At 35.4% G+C, this 23,584-nt stretch overlaps 1 protein-coding gene across 2 annotated transcripts; it reads left to right on the top strand.

The window, feature by feature from the left end:
- The first annotated feature begins 569 nt into the window (after positions 1–569).
- Positions 570–22,386, top strand: LOC124363194 (potassium channel subfamily K member 6). Of its 2 annotated transcripts, none has more exons than XM_046818353.1 (5): positions 570–711; positions 7,524–7,756; positions 12,391–12,667; positions 14,232–14,549; positions 21,622–22,386. In XM_046818353.1, exons 2-5 carry the CDS (start codon positions 7,595–7,597, stop codon positions 21,948–21,950), a joined length of 1,086 nt encoding a protein of 361 aa, XP_046674309.1. In that variant the 5' UTR covers positions 570–711; positions 7,524–7,594; the 3' UTR covers positions 21,951–22,386. The 2 variants fall into 2 exon arrangements, with proteins under 2 accessions (XP_046674309.1, XP_046674308.1); XM_046818352.1 differs by having other exon boundaries at positions 584–723.
- Positions 22,387–23,584: the final 1,198 nt, after the last annotated feature.

Raw genomic sequence — 23,584 nt, 5'->3', positions numbered from 1 at the left:
TAGAGATGTTGACTACAGATCTGAAACCGTGAATGATGAAAGAGCACAGAGTGAGATGTGTGGACCTGCCAAACCAAATGATTGTTTGTGAAGTCACTGACGTCTACTGAGCTACAGCCAGTCCCAGTGCGCTGCGTCTGGTAAACACAGTTTATGATGGTAGAGGCGACTGTGTCATCACCACCGTTATATCTCTCCTTTTGGAACCCTAGAGATGTTGACTGCTGATCTGAAACCGTGAATGATGAAAGAGCTCAGTGTGAGATGTGTGGACCTGCCTAACCAAATGATTGTTTGTGAAGTCACTGACGTCTACTGAGCTACAGCCAGTCCCAGTGCGCTGCGTCTGGTAAACATAGTTTATGATGGTAGAGGCGACTGTGTCATCATCCACAGTTATATCTCTCCCTTTGGAACCCTAGAGATGTTGACTACGGATCTAAAACCGTGAATGATGAAAGAGCTCAGTGTGAGATGTGTGGACCTGCCAAACCAAATGATTGTTTGTGAAGTCACTGACGTCTGCTGAGCTACAGCCAGTCCCAGTGCGCTGCGTCTGGTAAACACAGTTTATGATGGTAGAGGCGACTGTGTCATCAACGTGCCTATTTTTGCTCCCTGCCGCTCCAGCATCCAGTCGCCCCGCAATGTACGGTGATCACAGACAGCACCGCCTTCCCTGACTTCTCCGTTCCTGTCTACTGTAACGTGGTATATAAATAGGTAGATATAGACTAAATTTAATCTTATTATTACATGTTACTGCGTTAAGAAGGTCAAATTGAGTTAGATGGCATCAAATATAAAAATTATGATATACTACTACTTTAACGCTAACACAATTTCATAGATTGTTCTACATTGCTAATAACTACTAAGATTTACGGCGTTATCGGAGACACTATCTCAGTCAAATGTCTTATCGCTATAAAGATAACGGACTTGCGGCTGGTCAGTCAGGTTTAGAATTCCCACTTTTATCTATAGAAATACATTTATACAAATGAGTTCAATTATGAACTCTATTAAGAGATAACTTTCTGTGGTCATACACTCTAGAAATCTATTCTGTTACTATCACTATCTCGAGGGATGTTTTTCGTTTGTCGCCAACACTGATTTCAAAAAGTTTACTAAAGTAACTCCAGAAATGTTAACATTTGAGGGAAATTCACCAGCCTTGATCAAACTTAACGATCAGTGATAACAATGGTTCTGTAGGTATTAGAGATATGGTGCTTTAGATGGTGATGTCTGAAAGTAAGGAAAGCCATCTGAGATGAAACGGTTAGGCACGAATACTCTGTACATGATTTTGAAATTTTATCTGCCACTCCGCCTTGCCATATCGTAAAAAAGAGTTGTTTATAAGCGAGGTTATAAATAAAATATTGATAGTAAAATACTATTTTTCATTTACACTATGACTTTGGTGCGTTACGGGTGTTAATTTACTTATTTAGTAATATAAATACAAGAATAAGACTTAGAAAAGCTTTCTTGATAAATTAGTTGTAGTATGAAAAGATGTTTCCAAACGGTTTAAAATACAGATAAAAACAAATCCTTTAGTAGCGTGTAATTGTCTGAGCTTTAGCGAAGTTTGTTTGCCTGCCTGTCTGTCTAATGTCTGTCTGACTTTCTGCCCGATATCTCGAAAACGAAATTACCTTTTTACTTTAAATTGTTCATTAAGCTCCATTTCTATACGAAGAATACTGAGTTCGCTGATAACGCTGTCTGACTTTCTGCCCGATATCTCGAAAACGAAATTACCTTTTTACTTTAAATTGTTCATTAAGCTCCATTTCTATATGAAGAATACTGAGTTCGCTGATAACGCTGTCTGACTTTCTGCCCGATATCTCGAAAACGAAATTACCTTTTTACATTAAATTGTTCATTAAGCTCCATTTCTATACGAAGAATACTGAGTTCGCTGATAACGCTGTCTGACTTTCTGCCCGATATCTCGAAAACGAAATTATCTTTATACTTTAAATTGTTCATTAAGCTCCATTTCTATATGAGGAATACTGAGTTCGCTGATAACGCTGTCTGACTTTCTGCCCGATATCTCGAAAACGAAATTATCTTTATACTTTAAATTGTTCATTAAGCTCCATTTCTATATGAGGAATACTGAGTTCGCTGATAACGCTGTCTGACTTTCTGCCCGATATCTCGAAAACGAAATTATCTTTATACTTTAAATTGTTCATTAAGCTCCATTTCTATATGAGGAATACTGAGTTCGCTGATAACGCTGTCTGACTTTCTGCCCGATATCTCGAAAACGAAATTATCTTTATACTTTAAATTGTTCATTAAGCTCCATTTCTATATGAGGAATACTGAGTTCGCTGATAACGCTGTCTGACTTTCTGCCCGATATCTCGAAAACGAAATTATCTTTATACTTTAAATTGTTCATTAAGCTCCATTTCTATATGAGGAATACTGAGTTCGCTGATAACGCTGTCTGACTTTCTGCCCGATATCTCGAAAACGAAATTATCTTTATACTTTAAATTGTTCATTAAGCTCCATTTCTATATGAGGAATACTGAGTTCGCTGATAACGCTGTCTGACTTTCTGCCCGATATCTCGAAAACGAAATTATCTTTATACTTTAAATTGTTCATTAAGCTCCATTTCTATACGAAGAATACTGAGTTCGCTGATAACGCTGTCTGACTTTCTGCCCGATATCTCGAAAACGAAATTATCTTTATACTTTAAATTGTTCATTAAGCTCCATTTCTATATGAGGAATACTGAGTTCGCTGATAACGCTGTCTGACTTTCTGCCCGATATCTCGAAAACGAAATTATCTTTATACTTTAAATTGTTCATTAAGCTCCATTTCTATATGAGGAATACTGAGTTCGCTGATAACGCTGTCTGACTTTCTGCCCGATATCTCGAAAACGAAATTATCTTTATACTTTAAATTGTTCATTAAGCTCCATTTCTATACGAAGAATACTGAGTTCGCTGATAACGCTGTCTGACTTTCTGCCCGATATCTCGAAAACGAAATTATCTTTATACTTTAAATTGTTCATTAAGCTCCATTTCTATATGAGGAATACTGAGTTCGCTGATAACGCTGTCTGACTTTCTGCCCGATATCTCGAAAACGAAATTATCTTTATACTTTAAATTGTTCATTAAGCTCCATTTCTATATGAGGAATACTGAGTTCGCTGATAACGCTGTCTGACTTTCTGCCCGATATCTCGAAAACGAAATTATCTTTATACTTTAAATTGTTCATTAAGCTCCATTTCTATATGAGGAATACTGAGTTCGCTGATAACGCTGTCTGACTTTCTGCCCGATATCTCGAAAACGAAATTATCTTTATACTTTAAATTGTTCATTAAGCTCCATTTCTATATGAGGAATACTGAGTTCGCTGATAACGCTGTCTGACTTTCTGCCCGATATCTCGAAAACGAAATTATCTTTATACTTTAAATTGTTCATTAAGCTCCATTTCTATATGAGGAATACTGAGTTCGCTGATAACGCTGTCTGACTTTCTGCCCGATATCTCGAAAACGAAATTATCTTTATACTTTAAATTGTTCATTAAGCTCCATTTCTATATGAAGAATACTGAGTTCGCTGATAACGCTGTCTGACTTTCTGCCCGATATCTCGAAAACGAAATTATCTTTATACTTTAAATTGTTCATTAAGCTCCATTTCTATATGAGGAATACTGAGTTCGCTGATAACGCTGTCTGACTTTCTGCCCGATATCTCGAAAACGAAATTATCTTTATACTTTAAATTGTTCATTAAGCTCCATTTCTATACGAAGAATACTGAGTTCGCTGATAACGCTGTCTGACTTTCTGCCCGATATCTCGAAAACGAAATTATCTTTATACTTTAAAATTGTTCATTAAGCTCCATTTCTATATGAAGAATACTGAGTTCGCTGATAACGCTGTCTGACTTTCTGCCCGATATCTCGAAAACGAAATTATCTTTATACTTGAAATTGTTCATTAAGCTCCATTTCTATATGAGGAATACTGAGTTCGCTGATAACGCTGTCTGACTTTCTGCCCGATATCTCGAAAACGAAATTATCTTTATACTTTAAATTGTTCATTAAGCTCCATTTCTATATGAGGAATACTGAGTTCGCTGATAACGCTGTCTGACTTTCTGCCCGATATCTCGAAAACGAAATTATCTTTATACTTTAAATTGTTCATTAAGCTCCATTTCTATATGAGGAATACTGAGTTCGCTGATAACGCTGTCTGACTTTCTGCCCGATATCTCGAAAATGAAATTACCTTTATACGAAATTATTTCTATATGAATAATACTGAGTTCGCTGGTAACGCGCTGTTGACTTTCCTGCCCGATATCTCGAAAATGAAATTACCTTTATACTTAAAAATTGTTTATTAAGCTCCATTTCTATATGAATAATACTGAGTTCGCTGATAACGCTGTCATTACATAGGATATATGGCTGAGCGTTAGTGAATAGTTTTACATTGATCGTATGGGTAATCTTGATAGAAATAAGAAACTAGCCGAATAAATAGATTTCTAAACAAACAGAATACACCCATAACAGATTCAAATATGTAATATATTAATACTTGTAGCCTAACTATCCCAACACTTACATCATGCTTTGGTGATGCGTAGACGTTTATTATTTAAACATTGACATAAAACCGAATTTAATGTGCAATAATCTGAATTTATCATGTAAACAAGATTCTCGACAAAAATTTCATCTGTAGAATTGAAATTTTTCATGAAACTTCCTTTACACGAAGACAACAATGAGTTCTGTGTTGGTGCATTTCCAACCATGGAATTTGGCTGAGCGTCGTAGAATGATGTGAGTCATAGATTTGAAATTTTGGATACTATCTCAAGGAGCTTGTGAAATCTCACACGTGGTGTGGTGTAATTCTTCTACATTGGTATGATTGTGTTGAACAATTTATATTATTACTATACATGTATATAAATTAATATTAATATCTTTAAAATTCCAATATTAGTCGTGTTTGTTGTCAAAAAAAACATTACTAATCAAATTTGCACATCATAAATAATGGTCTGTATATAAAAAGACATATTAAAGCATTAGGTATTTCATAATGCACATTATAATAGTATTGTTTTAATTGACTTTAGTTGTAAAGTGTTTAAACTAGCATTTACGTTCATATATACAGTACAGTACTAAGGCTTCCGTATTTTAGTTTTAATACTGAGGGAAGGTCGTAAGTTTGCCTTAGTTTGCACGTTAAATGCGCTATATATTACTTTGGGACAATCTAAGTTAGATTATGCTGCACTAGTTTTGTCTCCACACTATAATATCCATATATCCAACATAGAAAACACTCAAAACAGAATTTTACGATATTTATTTTTTCAACATAATAGGGTTTACTCATTATTTTGAATTATTATGATCATTATTTTTCGATGTGAATCCTCCTTGTACTGCCTTAGACTAGCGCATTATATAATTAAGTACAGTATAATATTAGTACTCTATGGTATTACCAACACTAGACTGTAAACAATCGGTTAAATTATTCAGATAAAACGCTGAGTGGCTTTATCTCAAGTAAGTACTTTTCAGCCAGCAATAGTGTATTAATGCCTTGGCGATGTGCCTACAGTATGATAGTCGGAACAGGTGGTAAATTATGTCCAGTAAACACATGTTACACAGAAACTACCAATAAAACACGCCTGCTTATACAAGTGAGTTAAAGGTGGCTGAGGTTTATCGTGGTTGGCTAAAGATTGGTTACATTGGTTGTTAATTGGTTAAGCGTCAACCAACCGCGATAAAGCTCCGCTCCCTTCAACTTATCTGTACAGGTGGATATGTATTATTGCAAGTTCCCTTTTAGGGTGCGCACTCCACTCTGGTGAATGCAGAGGAAAGGATTTTGAATCTGCTTTGTTGTTATGCTCATTTTTGAGCTATGTTGTGTTGTCATTGTTTTTCTAAGCATTTACAGTTGTGAAATTTTTACTTTGATTCAATTAAAGCTACAGGTTACGAGTAAAGTGTTTAAATGAAGGATGTTTTCAACGCTTCAAAAAATAAAAACGGGGAACTTTTATAAACAAAATTAAATGCATACGTACGTAGAGTGGATTCTCATAAACGTAAAAGTGCAAACGTATCTGTTCATTCAAGATGGCTTCCCATAGCTACCCAGAAATATTTTAAGAATTTGTGTTAATAATGTTTCAACGCAAAAACTATTATTATTCATATCGCAAATTTTAATTTTTCATGAGGTTTTTAATTGAATATAAGACTTGACTCATACATTTAGATTTCTTCATAATGTTTTTATACATTGTTCTGTCTAAACATAACAGCTTGATAACAGCTAGGATGACAGCTATCCTGCGATAGAGATATGATTGTGTACTAGATTTGCAGTTTTGAACTCTAATCTCTAACGGTCCTCAAGATGTCGTATGTATGGAGAGGTAGACAAACATAAAGATACGATCATTTATGTGTATGAACAAAAAGTCAAATAATGCCTTATTTTAACAGGCGAAGTTTGAGCTAGAATAGCTCTCTTGACACACTTAACCTGGAGGCGTATAGCTTAGAGATGACTTCCGAACCACCACCAATGGCCGGGAAGGCGAGCTGCTTGCAAGGACAGGATCGCTCAGCTGTCACCCATCCAAACAGCAGCCACGCTCGACGTTGTTTGATCCGGTTATATTGTTATTCGGTTATACCATAATCACAGTAGCTTCAGAATGAGATGGACTTGGTTGAGGTGACAATCAACTTCACACAATTTACAGTATATGGAAAGAAAATTATAAGCCGAATATGTTATTGATTATTACGTGCTGATAACTAGTAGGTCACAAAACATTTTGTCTTAAAATAAGATACTATTTCATTCTGAACTAGCATGTTAGATATTTATATTACTATTAAAGTATTAGTTTCTTTAAATTTTATATAATTCTATTCAAAATATGTATTTTAATTCAAAATGCCTAAAATTTAGGTCATTAAAACTTTGGCAACAATACACAGGTGTAGTCGAAAATATCCTTACTGTAAATCCAAAATAATCCTTTCAGCTACTTATATATTTAACAATACGCCAAAGAGGTTAAAACAGATAATATATGTTTACATTAAAACTATAATATTAATAGTTCTGGGAAGTATCAAGTTAAAGGGGTTCCGATCTAATTCATTATTTATAGGTAAATTTATATGAGATCGTTTACAATATGTTAAAAAAATTATCAATAAATTGAGCAAATGAAAAGAATTTGCTCCATTCCTTAAACTGTACTTAGTACACAAAACTAATTGCAACACATTCAATAATAATAATTATAAATATTTTAAATACTGTAAAAAGTATTTTTGTTGTTTTCATATATGGAAACGTCATATTAGGAGTATATAATTATCCAAGTAATATAAAAAAATTGGTTTGTCTCAACTTCTGTTCACAGATGGATCCCAACGTAATGCCAACACATTGCAGGATTAGGAGCACAGAGACTGTCAGCTGCTCTGTGTAGCGATGGGAGTGAAGGATCAGCTGATTGTTGACAGTACAGCGTCGTCTGCTAGGAGTCTCACCAGCTGTTTATCGCTGTCAGCTGTCAAATGTTGGTGCAGGACAGCTTCTGGTCACGTGGGTCTCTTGACTGCTCTCATCATCTACACCGTACTAGGAGGAACGGTACTTGTTGGCTGAGCGTTAGCAAATCTATAATTCAGTGGGCTGGAAAAAATTACTTTCTTTCTGTCTGTCTGTTATCTCGAGGATAAACTGGCATATAGAATTGAAATTTTCCCTTAAGCTTATTTCTTTATACGGAACACCGAGTTCGTTGATGGTGCATGTCACTTGAGTTGGATGTGGCTAATCTTATGAATTGTATTATGTATTAACCTTTGTAAATCCATTCAAGGTCCAATAAGCATATAAAATTACGGGTCTTTTTCGTTTAAGGGCCAGCACCTTACAAACATACTATACCGGACTGACAGTGCATTTAATCGTTTTTTTTTTTTTTTTGGTGTTATTAGTTCTTAGGGCAGTAGTCCAGGTACTACTTCTAGTATAAACTCGTCTTATCTTATCAGTGATAAACGCGCGCCGCTTATCTTTTGCCTGTAATGAAACCTGCGTTAGTTCTGTGAGTTATACTTAGTTTTTCTTGTTCAATAAAGCGTGGTGAGTTGATCTGGGCTTGGACTTTGCAAGCTCGAGTTATTTTTTTTTCTAAAAGAGCAAGCAGCGCAAAGCGCTGCGCAACGGGCAAGCATCGCGTGATCTGAGTTTTGAATAGGCAAGCTAGGGTCTTTTGTGCTGGCCCTTAAACGAAAAAGACCCAAAATTACATTAAAACTAAGAAACGAGGTTTAAGTCGATAACCAACTTATAAACTTAAGGGAGGGAACTGATGGCCGAGCGGTCTAAGGCGTTGGACTTTGGGTCTGAGTTAGAGATAGCGCAGGTTCGAATCCTGTATGTGACCGAAGCACTTTTTATCAGTACCATCGACCTTGTACTGTATCGAATCTCCCCCTTATTCTGTTTGATAAGATCCTCGCACAGGCCAGTGGCCCATGAGGACGAACAGAATAAGGCTTATAACGGTATCGGCCTCTCATTTTTCTAAAAAAAGGGAATTACTATTTCTTTATTATTTATGAATGAATGATGAAATCCCATTTTGAATATCAGTCTGGAGAGTGACAATATCAGATTGCTCTCCAAATGTTAGTCCTCTTAGAAACAACTAAATGTGGAAGCTATTGATTTAAAGAGCGCCATACGGCGGTTTGCTTGCGTTGCGGTGTATATTTAGAGAGGTTTCATCAACAAGCGAACAAGTTTAGCAAACAAAAGTCCATTGTGTTTGATGGCAACTGTTCTGGATTGTGCAGTAAATATGCGACTTGTGCCAGGCAAACTTTACAGCGCAAACAGTCAAATTTATACCCCAGAAAGCCACAAGGAGACCATTAACAGTAACGGCTCTCGTAAAATACATATGAATTAGGCTAGTTTTAGTTTTAAAGTAGATAGAAAATAAGTGTATTTATTTAGTATGATTAAATTCAAGTCTTGTTGACATGAATAATCGATCACACAGCAGCAATATAAAAGAATTGTGATGTACTTACATATTTAATTTCGTACGTGTTTAAACAGCTATGTATGTTATTGACAAAATATTGCTTGGGGTTTGTAAAATATGTTTTATAATTTGACTTTCAACCCAAAAGCGCCAAGCTGAATAGTAGCGAATTCGTTATAAATATATATATATATATATATATATATATATATATATATATATATATATATATATATATATATATATATATTCGAATTCGCCCAAATTAAGCTTACGCTTTTGGGTTAAAAGACAAATTATAAAGAACATTCTAACAAACCCGAAACATATATTAATTAATAATAACTAATATAATTAATAATAATTGTAATAATTAATAATAATTTTAATAATTAATAAATAATAATATATAATAAATACAATAACTAAAATTATGATTTCCAAGTTTTGTTGGACGGTGGAATATGTGTGCGTGTGCGTGTGCGTGTGTGTGTGTGTGTGCGTGTGTGCGTGTGTGTGTGTGTGTGTGTGTGTGTGTGTGTGTGTGTGTTTGAAATCGAATGTAATTATGTTTTATTTATACAACAGGTTTTTTTTTAACTCCTAAGTAACCGATGCTAACAAGTTGAACATCATAAAGCCTATGTGTGGCTAATATTGTTTTATATCAATTTCAAATTGAATAGCAACTTTTTGAAAACTATGCAATATAGAATGGCGTGGAAGGTTTTTAAACATTTTCAATTTTTTATTTCCTTCCGAAAAAGTTACTTGAACGAGAAATGATTCCTAAAATTCTTTTAGTAAAAAATCTTGAAATCTTCTTCATTGTTTTTTTACACTTTACGAATTCATCCGAAATAATTCTGCCAAAGTTTAAAGAACATTTGTTAAGACCATAGCCTACCACTTATAAAACTAACACACATACAACACATACTTAATGTTTGCACACATAAATATGCACAGTGCGATCTGATTCCAGTATGCCATTGTATTCCTAAAAATGTGGCGTAGTTTTGTTATTATATTATGTTTATGTTTGTCAGTGTTTGAATGGGGTTCTTTCTACGCCAATGTCAATTTGTTTATTACACTAAACGTATTTAATTTAAAACAATCCATGCCTACTTTTCAAATATTTAATGACCTCCCCCGAGAATCGAACCCGTGACCTCTCGGTTAGAGAGCCGTAACCTTACCCCTGCGCTACGGTGAAGGTCGAAGTGTGCAACTCAATAAACGCTTAGTAAGCTCAGATTATGCAGCCGCCCACATATCGGAGACGGAAAGTTCAGCACTTGAAAAATACTTCAGCTATAAGGGATTCCGAGCCGACAGCGTTGTCTGACCCAATCGGGTTTTGTTCTCTACGTTATGTTCTTCGCGGTCACTTAACCTTTTTTAGAAATTTTGCGAAAAAGTGTGAAAATTTCCTCAGAATTCTTTATTTTGGGTAAATTTTAATTTGTAGGGTGAAATTCGAAGAAATATCGCAAATTACTTCATCAATTATTAAAGTTACGTCTAGATAAACTCTTCGATCACGTTCGTATACGTAGATATCTACTAATTTTAAATGCCCGAGGCAGGATTTCATCCTCCGCTCTCAAGCTAACTAATTAATATATACAGTATCCTATCACTGGATTCGCTCGTTTTAGGTAAGATCACAATGGAATGTCGTAGAAAGAAATAAATTCATTGAAAATAACGGAAGAAGAATTATAATTTTTCTAATTGAACATTATTAAGAACTGGGGCGAATATAGGGAGGGGTTATGAAATCTACTATATTCTACTTCAGTCATGTACAAATGAATTTTTGAAATTTAAAAATATTACCTCCAAACACGATTTAATCGAAAATGGCAAATCGTTGTTCAAAATTGTGAGGTGTAATTTTATTACTTATTGTGACGTTAACATATTAAAGGGCTCTTTTCCGTTAATTCACCACCACTACTGTCGTTGAGTTTCCGTTTATTCAACACCACTAACAATAATAAATACGGTTACGGAAATGTTCAACGCACTTTGGAATGTTCATTACGGTTCTTTTTGATCCTCTAAGAAGCATGCAAGCCTTATCTTATCGCTTAGCGATAAAGATAAGCAACCTTGCGCCCGGTGGCCAGTCCAGTCAATCACTGTTTCTACGCAAGTATGAATATGTTACGGCTTGCTAGTGAGTGCCACAGTAAAGAAAAGGCAGTGCGGTTTTTGCAATTGAGAGATTTTTTTGCACAACCCGAGGTTGTGTACTAATAAACATGACATAACATTACGGCTCAGTGACACTCAAGACCGTCGGTCGTGTTACAAACGATAGTGTCGGGAATACAACCTATACGAGCGGATACTTTTTTAACAGGATCTCGTCTTGAGCACAAAACGATAATTCTATTCATATATTGTTGGAGCAAGGAATACACTTCTGTAAAGTTTTGTGAAGACGAACTACATACACATGAACCATAATACAGTTGTAGATTGGAACATGTATACGCGGCCTAACCTAACCTAACCTTACCTAACCTAATAATCATAGACCACTTTTAAATATGGTGTGTCTTTAATTTGCATCCGTTTGTACAAGTGGTTTAAGTTTTTCACTATAGCTAAGTGTTTCTTAAAAATTTCATAACAACAATATAAATATATCTTGAGTTCCTTATGTCGTGTTTTTTCTCCTTTCTGTTTAATTACGTAATGTATTTTCCACAATTAATGCCTCTGGTAGTGAACTAACGGAATTATAAGTATACAAATTAGTGGTGGTGAATTAACGGAAAAGGACCTATTAAAAGTTTCATGACACAGTATTGTCTTTTTTGAAATAATTCACCTCAAAACACCCTTTAATCTATCTGAATGTTTAAAAAACTAATAGTATTAACACTACAACTGTTAGAACTACCTATCTATTTTTTACTATTTTTCGAAACTGTAAAGTAATTATTAATCTATCAGAATCATAACTTGAGTGAATGGATCTGTGCTAAAAAGAACATTTTTTAGAAATAAAGCCTGAAAAATATCAGAAATTTGTTTTTTTAACTGCAACCATTATGGGTACTAAAGAATGTCAATTTTAACCTCTTGCATACTAAAATAACATTGAATAAATCTAATAAAAAGATTTTTTTAATATTGCAAAATTGGTACCTATTATATATATCTGTACTAAATAATAATATTATTTTCCCGGGTGTTTTTTCCCCAGATATTTCGTAATCTAGAGTATCCATCGGAGGTGTCACGACTGACAGAACTAGAAAGGTTGGTGCGAGCCGAGCGCAGCAAGTTACTGACAGCTCTAGCAGCGAGTAACAACTCTCTAGCGACAGCAGAGGCCGTGAATCAGTACGAGGCAGCTGTCCAGGCAGCAGCGCAGGGTGGATTGTTGCTGCCTTTGTCACAAGGAGCTCCTCCCTACACTCTAGCTCGCTGGAGCTACCTCCAGGCGATATTCTTCGCATCAACTGTACTCACTACCATCGGTAAGTGACAAGCGTCGACTACCAATGGCTCTTGCAGCATGCGAGGCGATCAAACAATATAAGGCAATTATCCTCATCACAATCTATGTATAACGTAGAGCAATGGTAGGAAGGGTTGATTCAATAAGATGGTTAAGTTCAGCTCCAGTTCACTTCCACTTTTTTTCTTAGGACAAGAAGGTTATACATTCCACTTAGTCCTGTAAGAACCTTAGCGCTGCTTCCAGAGTGACAGGATATTCAGGGTAGGCACGGTTAGGGGGTAGGAGCCGCCTTCTATCGAGACCCATGAGGAAGAATTTGGGCATTAATCTCAAAGTCATGTCCCCCAGGAAGAAGGGGAAGAACCAGCCTCTCCAGTCAAAGCAGGCAGGGGGTGGCACACCCTTGTTGAGGTTAGCAAGAACCTATGATAGTTAGGGAACGAACCCCACCAAACTCCAACAGTCATTTCCCGCAGTAGACTAGACCTATCGAATTGCCCTTGCACTCCAGAATCTCGACATTTGCGGTTAGTGATGTGCCGCTCCTGGACATCCATAAGGTTGCCCAGATTTAAGTGACACATCGGTTTTTGCTGTGCCTAGTGGTAGGTTCAACTGGAGGGTATAAACCAGCCAGAAGTGATCCCTGCTGGGTTCACCTTTCATTTGGTACAGCGTCTGGAATCTAACGCTGTGACAGATTTGACTCCTGGAATCTGGAATCTACATCCATCTGAAGAGATCCAAAACAGTCAAAGAAGGTCAAAACGAACTCTCTACATCTGCAGAGACACCTGGACTACAAACAAATGTACACAATTGATCAGACAATGAGAACACCACTTCACCTTGATTATGTTATTTTGCTGTCAAGGTGTCTCTGATGTCGAAACTATGTTGAGTTTGTTTTGAGCTTTTTCGTCACCAACTGTTTTGGATCTCTTCAGATGGATGTTGATTCCAGATTCCAGGAGCCAAATCTGCCACAGCGTTAGACTTCAGACGTTGCACTAAGTGGGAGGTGAACTGGAGTTGAACTAAACATTATTAACAGTCTATGTCTTACAAAAATGTCCACAATACTCGTTCAAACCCTCTGTAGCCAAATTTATTTTCTCTAAATATTTGTATATTCATTGTAATACATACCTGTGCCTTTATATTTGCTGTTCATGGAAGTATACCAATGAAGCCGATATTATCTCTTAAAATATCTATCTGATTACAAATACAAACGCAGAATTCAGGTCCTCTTGCCTCAATTGTTAGTGGATGAAACACTGATGGCGAACCTAGAATTCATCCATTGTAAGGCCCAAAATCTTGCTTACATTTGCAAGGATCTTTGTTGTTCGATGATGGAATCAGATAGCTCAGAAATTCCGATCAAAATACACCTAGGAACCCAAATTAACAAATTAAAGTATTGTACATAAATTTGCATCCACAGCTCTGTTCGAAATGAAATCGACTAATGTTGATGCTCATTGGAGAGCGCCATGAATTCTCTTGGAATCATAAAGGAAAACAAATTAATTTATTAAAATTGATAATAGTAACAAAATCTGCACATTTGACAGGTTATGGGAACATTACCCCCTACACTGTGGAGGGCCGGCTGTTCTGCATCATGTTCGCTCTGGTGGGTATTCCGCTGACAGTGAGCGTGATGGCGGACCTGGGATCTCTTCTGGCGGGCTCACTGCCAGAGTTTCCTGAGCCAAGAGGACTGCAGGGTTCCCTGACCACGGCAGCCATCGCCACATCCATCCTCCTCATCTACATCGCGGTCGGCTCCTTCCTCTTCATCTCCTGGGAGGAGGACTGGTCGTTCTTCGAAGGCTTCTACTTCTGCTTCGTCACAATGACCACTATCGGCTTCGGAGATCTTGTGCCAAGTAAGGTTGAAAATGTCTTTCAGCTGCTTTGTTTCTAGTGTAATATACCGGATCAAGCGGTAAATTTATATTATGTACATTGTATCCGATTGGTTCTGACAAACTTTTGTTATTTATGTAGAGATCAGAACAAACAGTTTTGTTTTAACATTTTTGTTGTCTAAAGAGTTATGTTTTTGAGAAGCCTTACAAATCCATGATTAAGTAGTTAGTTTGCTGTTCAGCAATATAGTGCATTATTAAAGGATCGTCATGCTATAACGTTATCGGCTAACACTGCGCTCGCGTAAGGTGAAGATAAGATAAGATAAGATTGTTATTGATCATTTGACTACATGCAATAGATCGCGTCAGAATACTTATACTAACAGCAAAAATAATATTAAAACCAGACCACTTAACAAACGAAATTTCTTAAAAAAGATTTATTGTCATGATGGCAAATAAGCTACAACAGCTGTAAAAGACGATAATCGATAATTACTTCAGATATAATACTAGAAGTTTAAGAATGTTATATGTTTAATTACTAAATACAAAAACATATCTTGAAACAACAAAAACTAAATTCGGAGAGTGCACTGTAGTTCGGAGAGTAGGGTCTTCGAAAAGATTTAAACTCAGTTAATCAAAACTCATTTCATGTATAATTTGTTTAAATTGTGAAAAATGCAAAAGTGAATAACAGCTAACGACAGCGTATGGGAGGATTCATTTATTGATCTGGTCACCAAATGCCATAGGTCCTTAAGAAGAAGGAAACACGTAAAATTCTACTTTATATAAAAGGATCTCCCTTTTCCCGAAGTTCTACGTAGTCCTTATTAGTAAGTTCCTATTTATTGAGTTCTAAATATTCATATAATTATGTTAATGTACAGAGTTGGCTTGCTAGGATTGGAAGGCGCGGCGGTTTAATTAGGTCATCACTCTACTTTTACCGTTATCGCGTTAACCACTTCCTTATCGTTTAAAGGAATTTCAGAGGTTTTATTCTTCCTGATAAAATGAATTTATCCTAGTTTTTAGGATATTAAATAAACTGATATTGACAATAGTGCAAGGAATTAACAAAGAGTTTAAGGACAGTTAACACATTAAATACCAATTAAAATTCAAATATTATCGGTCTCAGGTACCGAATTAATTTTTCATTTCCAATGGAAATCATTATTTGTGTGCTTAGGGTGAATTAAAAATAATGAACGACCATATTATGACAAAATTAAATATGCTAAAATTGTATGTTACTACTTTATATTTTAACTAGCAGTTACCCGCGGCTTCGAACGCAATTTTCTGTTGAAAATCTGGACAATATATCTATGTATTCTTTTTCTATGACATAATAAACAGTCTAGAGATAATCGATAGTCACTCAAAGCTATTCCAATCTCCTGATCCAATTTAGATTTAAGTTTAAAGAACAGAGGTTAGGGATCCTGAAGTCGTAAAGTGAAACAGTTTTTATAAGATTAGTATTTCCCTTCCACATTCCATGATAATTTATTGAAAGTTCTTCGATGGCTTCAGTAACAATAAGAGTTAGCCTTTTTATCCCAATGACGAAAGTGTATCGTACAACTAAAAAGTCGCTGCGGTCAATATGGGTCTGTTCTGGCCCTTTAAATTCACCCCCGGTGTTTTGGCATAATAAGTCGCCCGCCATTATCTTTTTATTTTCATTAGCAATTTAAACAGATGTTTCAGAAAGTTTGTAGAATTATAGCTGTCAACAGCTGTTTAGTGCCAGTTTAATTTGAATTATGAAACGTTATTACGTTTCGTTCTTATCATAACATTCGAATGTAAACAAACTCATTTTTCAATTTGAAATCGACTTTATTTGGTGAAATGAATGTGTTATGGGTGGTAAAAAGCACTCTAAATGTTAATTCAGACCAAAAGCTATACCTGTTCCAAATTTTAGCACAATCCGTATAGTAGCAGTTTCAGCGTGATTCGAGGACAAACCTCCAAACATCCAAACATCCAAATATCCAAACATTCAAACTTTCGCATTTATAATATTAGTGGGATTATGTAGTTGCCTAGCTACAATTGGATTTATACCAAATCTACAAATAAAAATAAAATTATGTGTTGTACTAGCTCATATTGACCACTTCCAAGTTTGAAGGTTAGGCCATTTCTTCATCGCGACTTTCACACAACATTTTGTCATCAAAGTTACCATCACTCACTTCATTTTTACTTTCATTGAGCATGTTCTCCACAAAAGATACTAAAACTCAGAGATGACGTCATTTTATAGCGACGTCATTTTACGGCGACTTCATTTTACGGCGACGTCATTTCCCGCGACCACTGTTAAATTTTATTTTATAGTGAGCTGCAACATTACACTAGCCCCACGAAAATGGAAAATTTCAACTGCGCTTGCAAGAAATGATTGGGAATTTTTAGTTAGCTCATAATAAAAAAGTAAACTTTTCGATACTTTTGTATCCATTTTAAGATTTTCATTGCTTTCTATCTCTCTGGTATTGCGATCAGAACCTTTAGAATTGTATTCTGTTACTTGACGGGCACTAACACAAGATGATGGAGAGATGTTTTTCTTTCATCACCATCAGTGCGGGGCAACGAATGTAGGAAATTCCGTAGATAAGATAAGAAAGTTACTCTACTATGAGTTCAAATTTAGATATTATCTACCTGATATGTTACTTTCCTACACGAGTACTACAAGTCTAGGCTATGGTCACTTCTTAGTCCTGGTATAAAATGTATGCATCGCATGAACCAATCATAATTTCTTTGTGTAAAACATTTTGAGTGTCTAAAAGAAAGTTAATCATCATAACACACTAAATGCAAAAGCACTGTACTTAATTTACATAACCCGTCCAGCATACAAAATTTTAAATAGAGCATGATTTTAAGATAATAAATGTTACAATTCTATAAATGAAAATCATTTCATCAAAATTAAAGTAGTCTAGATATATAATGAAGTCTTCAAATTACAATTACTCGAAAATAGAACAACATTGTCAATAATGTAAAAAATTATTGTTTCTCATACACAACCTTATAGTAATAACCAGGTTTCACTGTATAAGAATAATGTCGTACAATTATATAATAGGAAAAGAGTTGTCTTTTTAAGGGATAATGTCCAATTATGATATTTAAGCTTATCACATAATTTTTCTTATGCATTAAATACATGCATGGTTTTATGGGATTAATCTAAATAGCAGCTATGAAAGTCTTATTTGTTAAAAGTGTTTTGAGAGGAAAGACTGCAAACTTAAATAATGTGTAACATATTTATTTATAAAACATTTCTATTTTGACGTTTTTAGACACTTTAGTTTAGTGCTTCCGAAATGTCTAAAAGGCGTTCAGATATATCATGTACGTTATTTGAAAATGAACATTACTTATATTTTGTAAATTAATGTAAGTTAATCTTAATTTAAACTGTTCCCTGGTGAGTTCACTTCTGACTGGTGTAGGTATACATTCCAATTGAACCTACACAGGGTGCAGCAAAATCCGATGTGTTACTTAAATCTGGGCAACCTTATGGATGTCCAGGAGCAGAAATGTCGAGATATTAGGGTGCAAATGTAAATCAATAGGTATAGTCTTCTGCGGGGGATCACCGTTGTAGTTACCTAAGTGTAAGAGCTGTTGCTAGCCTATACATAAGGGCGTGCCACCCCCTAGCTGGTTTGACTAGAGGCAAGTTCTAAGCTAGCTCACCCTACTTCCAAGGAGATATGACTAACATGAAAGCCCCAACATCCTTTCTCGTGGATCTAGACTGGAAGGCCGCCCCTACCCCCGACCTTTCCAATCGAGAAGCATTTTGAAGCATTATGTGCGTTAGACTTGGGTTTAGTTTAGGTAATCGAGTTTTACTATGAATGAATTTTTTAATGTTATTAATGAGAGAGCAGAAAATGATTCCACTCATTGTACAATGTAATGTAATCTACACACATTACACAGTAATTATATTAATGTTGAAAGATTTTAGGAAAATATTTAACGAGCAGTATAATTAGTATAAGGATCAGTGCAAATCCCTGAAGTACTCCTTCTTATGCTTATTTAATCCCTTGGTCTTCATCTAATGCAGAGATTACGTGTGGTGTATCCACCCACTACTTGAGACCCTCTTTTTAAGATCTCATAAACTACTTGTCTGAGTCTGTGCCAACTCTTGACAACTGTTGGGAGATTAGGCTGCATATTAAATAATCAATGACATTGTTATGTTCTGTAAATAATAACTGCACAATACGTTTTATTATAATGCTGTGGATGATAGTGTCAACAAAGCTGTCAATCTCACTTTCTGAAGATTACGAACCTTAGTGATTAGATTGTGTAATATAAAGTGGTTTTGTTAATCTTATAAATACTAATTTTCCAATAATTGTTTGTCCAACTGTTCCAAACACGTATTCGTATATTTTCATGTAATATTTAAAACATAAAATCCATTACATGGATCTGTGAAGGAAACAGGATTTTTCCGAACATTTGCCATCGTTCAGTGAAACAAGAAATCAGTAACACTACGTTTCGAGATCTGCAATATGATCTCTTCTTCAAGTAAAGAACTAACCTAATACATAATTACAAACTAGGTTAAAATAAACAAATCATACCAAAGCGTTGTGGCACGCCTAAGTCAGGACCTTCAAACAAAGAAGTGCATGGATCCGTTAATAGGTTTTGGGTATATGTTTTTGATGAAACTTTAGATGAAAGGGACATAGTTGCTCTAACAATATACATTAATTATAATTGTTGTGAGAGGTAAGATTAGTTCGTCAGCATTATATTTTATTTTTTATTATTTTTTTATTATTTATTTTATATTTTTACTATATATTTTATTTTTATTATTTTATTATTTTTATATTTATATTTTATTAGAATTTGTATTTGCCAATATATGTTTTTTTGTTTGGTCTTTTACGGAGAAAATGATATTTTTGACTTCTTTCTGAGAAATGGGCGTTATGTGAGGGATCATCTATGAAACGACTCTATATTCATGTGGAATGAAAATTTTGTATTTTCCAGGAAACATACATTTTTCCTCTAGTTCTCCTCTGATGTTGGATTTTGTGTTGGACTAATTCTGTTTTGGGGAAATATATTTTAAACCATAAGCTACTTCTTTAGAATCATATAATACAGTTCTAGTATTTATATTTAGCTTCAAACTAGATTGACTCTGTTGTTTTTAAGTTTTCACGAATTAACGAGGTTCAATATTTCTATGAACTATATTATACATTGTCCACAATTTTTAAATAATATTAGAAAGTATGTACAAATGTATTTTTTTTATAATATCGAGCTTCAAGACGTACACTTTCTTTGTAATCACTGAAATATTTAAAAAGGACTCGGATAGTTGTGGTACAAAAATACCACATTATGCGGATTGGAATATATTGTTTATATAGGTGCCTAAGACATAAGGTCAAAAATGAAAGCTAATTTGGTGATTAACTCGCCAAAATAAAACGACAGCAGAGGAAATTTAAGTAAAAAAATCAAGCATAAACACATCACTGCACAACACATGCTTGCACACACCAGAGAAGGCGAGAGACTGGGGAAACAATCAATATTGGCCACATCCCGTGGTATCATAGCACGTCATCTGATAAAAAACATTAAGTCAGTGGTTGAGAGCAAACGAATTGTACTTGACGTCTTCAGTTCTTTGTAACAGAATAAATTCCAGTCACAGTTATTTTGAACAGGGCAGAGATTCCAGTACTGGAAAAGCAGTAATATTCGAGTAACAAATAAAGATTGGTGTTGTATAAAATCATTTCAAATCTTCCATTTCCATAAGTTAAATCATAATATTTTTTCCTTGTACGCCTCCTGTCATTTCCTTGTTCTCTTATTACTTGAGCGTTTGCAGAGTCTAACACTCGAGGGGCTGGAAAATGCCTTTCCGTCTGTCTTTCCGCACGATATCTCAAAAACGAATACCTAATATACTGGAAAGTTTGCGTGAAACTCCATTTCTATGTAGCCAACACTGCACTCGATGATGGTGCATGTCAACCCATGTAATTTGGCTGAGCGTTAGCAAAGGTTGTACATTGGTCTTATCAGTTACCATGATAGCAATAAAACAATAGTAGATTAAATAAATTTATAACAGATTAAGTACAACCATATGAGATTTTAAAATCCGAGATGGTTATTCATAGAGTGAAATGAAAAACAATTGAGTGGAAAGTCAGTGTTAAAAGTTAGGGACAAGATTTGATTTCAGCGCATTCTTGCTTTGTAAAACCGTCTCTAGCTCTCGGAAGTTTATTTTGCTATAAAACCTATTAAAGTGAATGTATAATATATTTCGAGAAATATTTCATCTGTAAACGTTAAATTTGGCGTGAAACTTACTTCTGCTTATACAAGAATAAATTCAGTAATGTTGCATGTCCATCCATTGAATTCACCAGAGCATCATTCATTTTGAAGGTTGACATAATTTATTTGTATCTCTTTTATCAGAGGGATGTACCTTTTTTTTCCGTATGATTGTATGTAAATGTACCTGTCTGTAGGACATCTCAAGAATGACAAACTATAGATTTGACATTTTGCAAGCAATCTCAGCGAAACCTATAATAATACCCATAATAAAGTGACTTAATAAAGTGACAAGTGACGTGGTGTACCTCTACCCTTTTTTCTTTCTTTCTTTAAGGACTGGCGCATCCACTTTTTAGCCTTATTCTATCAGTCCTCATGGGCCACTGGTCTGTGCGAGGATCTTACAAACTGAATATGAGGGAGAGTCGATACAGTACAAGGTTGATGGTTCTGATACAAAGTGCAACGGTCACAGACAGGATTTGAACCTGCGTTATCTGTAACTCAGACCCCAAAGTCCAACGACTTAGACCGCTCGGCCATCGGTACTTCTGTACCTTGTTACTCTAGATGTGCAGGAAATGTCCTAGACCTGTAAACTTCTGTAGTACTTCTTTAAATATGCTACAATATTTTGCAAATGTGCATTAGACTCACGAGTTCTACTTGTATGTGATAGGTACGCCCCAGTACATGCTGCTGTGTACCTTCTACATCCTGATTGGCCTGAGCCTCACGTCTACCATCGTGGAGGTGGTGCGGCAGCAATACTCGCAGTCCTGGAGGCACCTGCAGGCCCTGGTCGAGACCCTTAGTCACTTGGCTACGGAACATAACCCTGCCGACATGCAAGCAGATCTTCGCAACGTCCTGGCTGTCGTCAACATCAACCAGGACAAGAACCCCAAGGGGTGGGAGCAAACCGTGAAACAGCTGTCGGACAAGCTTAACGAGCAGCGGGGAAAACCGAAAGTAGTTCAGATCATTGTGTACGAATCATCTGTTTGATAAAAAGCACGATTTCTCCACTCCTAACAGTTCTTTATTTGAGGTTATGTGCTATGATACCACGGGCTTTGCCAGTATTGATTATTTCCCTAGTCTCTCACCGTTTCTGGTGTGTGCAGCATGTGTTGTTGTGTAGTAATGTATGTGTTTGATTTTTGATACTTTCTTTGTTGTTTTATTTGATACCATGGACTGTCGAAAAACGATTTTAATACGAAATTACTTGAGTGAAATAGTTGCAGACTTTTATGAATGTTTGTATAATTGTATAGTTACATAAGAATTCACCATGTTTCAATCTGTTATAGTTTAGTAGTAACAAATTAAATATTTTTATATTACTAAAAAGACTTTTCATTAGTCATCACAATAATTTTACTAATGTGTCATTTTACAAAATTATATCCTTGAATATTATCGAACAATTTTCATTGTCTTTGGAGAGTTATTAATTATGTTCCTTCCTTCACACATATTTTCATCAATTTACATATTCCAGTGTTTATGGATTGTATATAATATTTATTTATTATGATATTTTTGTTACATTTATATGAATCGGATAACAGATGAAAGTTATAGTGCAACTTTAAAAGCTCGAACCTCAATACCACGAATTTATCGATAGGGCGAAGTTGTGTAAATACCTGTGAGTTCCTCATAAATCTCAATTGAAAACGTACCTTTAATGGGTGTCTTACAGTATTTAGTCAAGAAGACGATTATTTGCCTGGCATAAAAATAGTGCTCTATGAAGATAATTTTTTAATGGTGAGCCTTTGTAATACGAATTTGACCTTTATTGACCGTATTTCACGTCAGTAAAGCAAATAGACAGTTGAGGTTTTGGCTACTAGAGCAGTCCGACCAAAATAATCAGATGGCGACTTTTGCGTCTCAATCCCCCATCTACACTGTTGCCAATTTTACTGAACCATCTGAACATCTTTTGCAATAAACCAACAACAATAGTCGTTACCGTAAAAAACTATGCGTACGTTTAATTTAATTCATCTGACCATCAGACAACGTGTAAATTAAACAGACAATAATGATCATAGCCACGTCATAGCGGGAATAGCTGGTGATCAGCAGAGATATGGCAACACCGCTTCAAACGTCATCGGACTATTTTCGTGCGGGCTACTCTAGGAGACTCTTCCCCGCGAACAAGAAGTAGAGGACGAGCAAGATGGAAGTAGTTTCACTTCTCACCCTATAAGAGGACCTATTTATTTCAGATTTTCGTTGGTATAGGTCCTGGACCTTACTAGGACCCCTGTTGTCTTGTTTTGTATTATTAGATAAACTCGAATTGGGTTATTGCGTAAAAAGAAAATACCCATGACGCTTTTGCGTACAAATATAAATGCCCACTGACTAAACTTGCTGACGATTTCGTATACTGAGTAAACACAACTACCATTTAAGAATTAGAAATGACCTTATCTTACCTTACCACGAAAACAAAAGTATTTGAAAATCAGAGCTTTTATGCCTGCATTCGTCTTTTTTAACTCTTTGCCCTCTTTACTTGAAAAGTGTTGCTGATAACAGGGAATTCCTGAATAAACTAAAAAAGTTCCTTATTTTAAAAAAAATACTGCAGTGTTCGAGAATACCTAGAAGAGAAA

This window comes from Homalodisca vitripennis, chromosome 5 (assembly GCF_021130785.1).
Source record: "Homalodisca vitripennis isolate AUS2020 chromosome 5, UT_GWSS_2.1, whole genome shotgun sequence".
Classification (NCBI taxonomy): domain Eukaryota; kingdom Metazoa; phylum Arthropoda; class Insecta; order Hemiptera; family Cicadellidae; genus Homalodisca; species Homalodisca vitripennis.
This window is presented reverse-complemented; position numbering and strand designations above follow the sequence as displayed.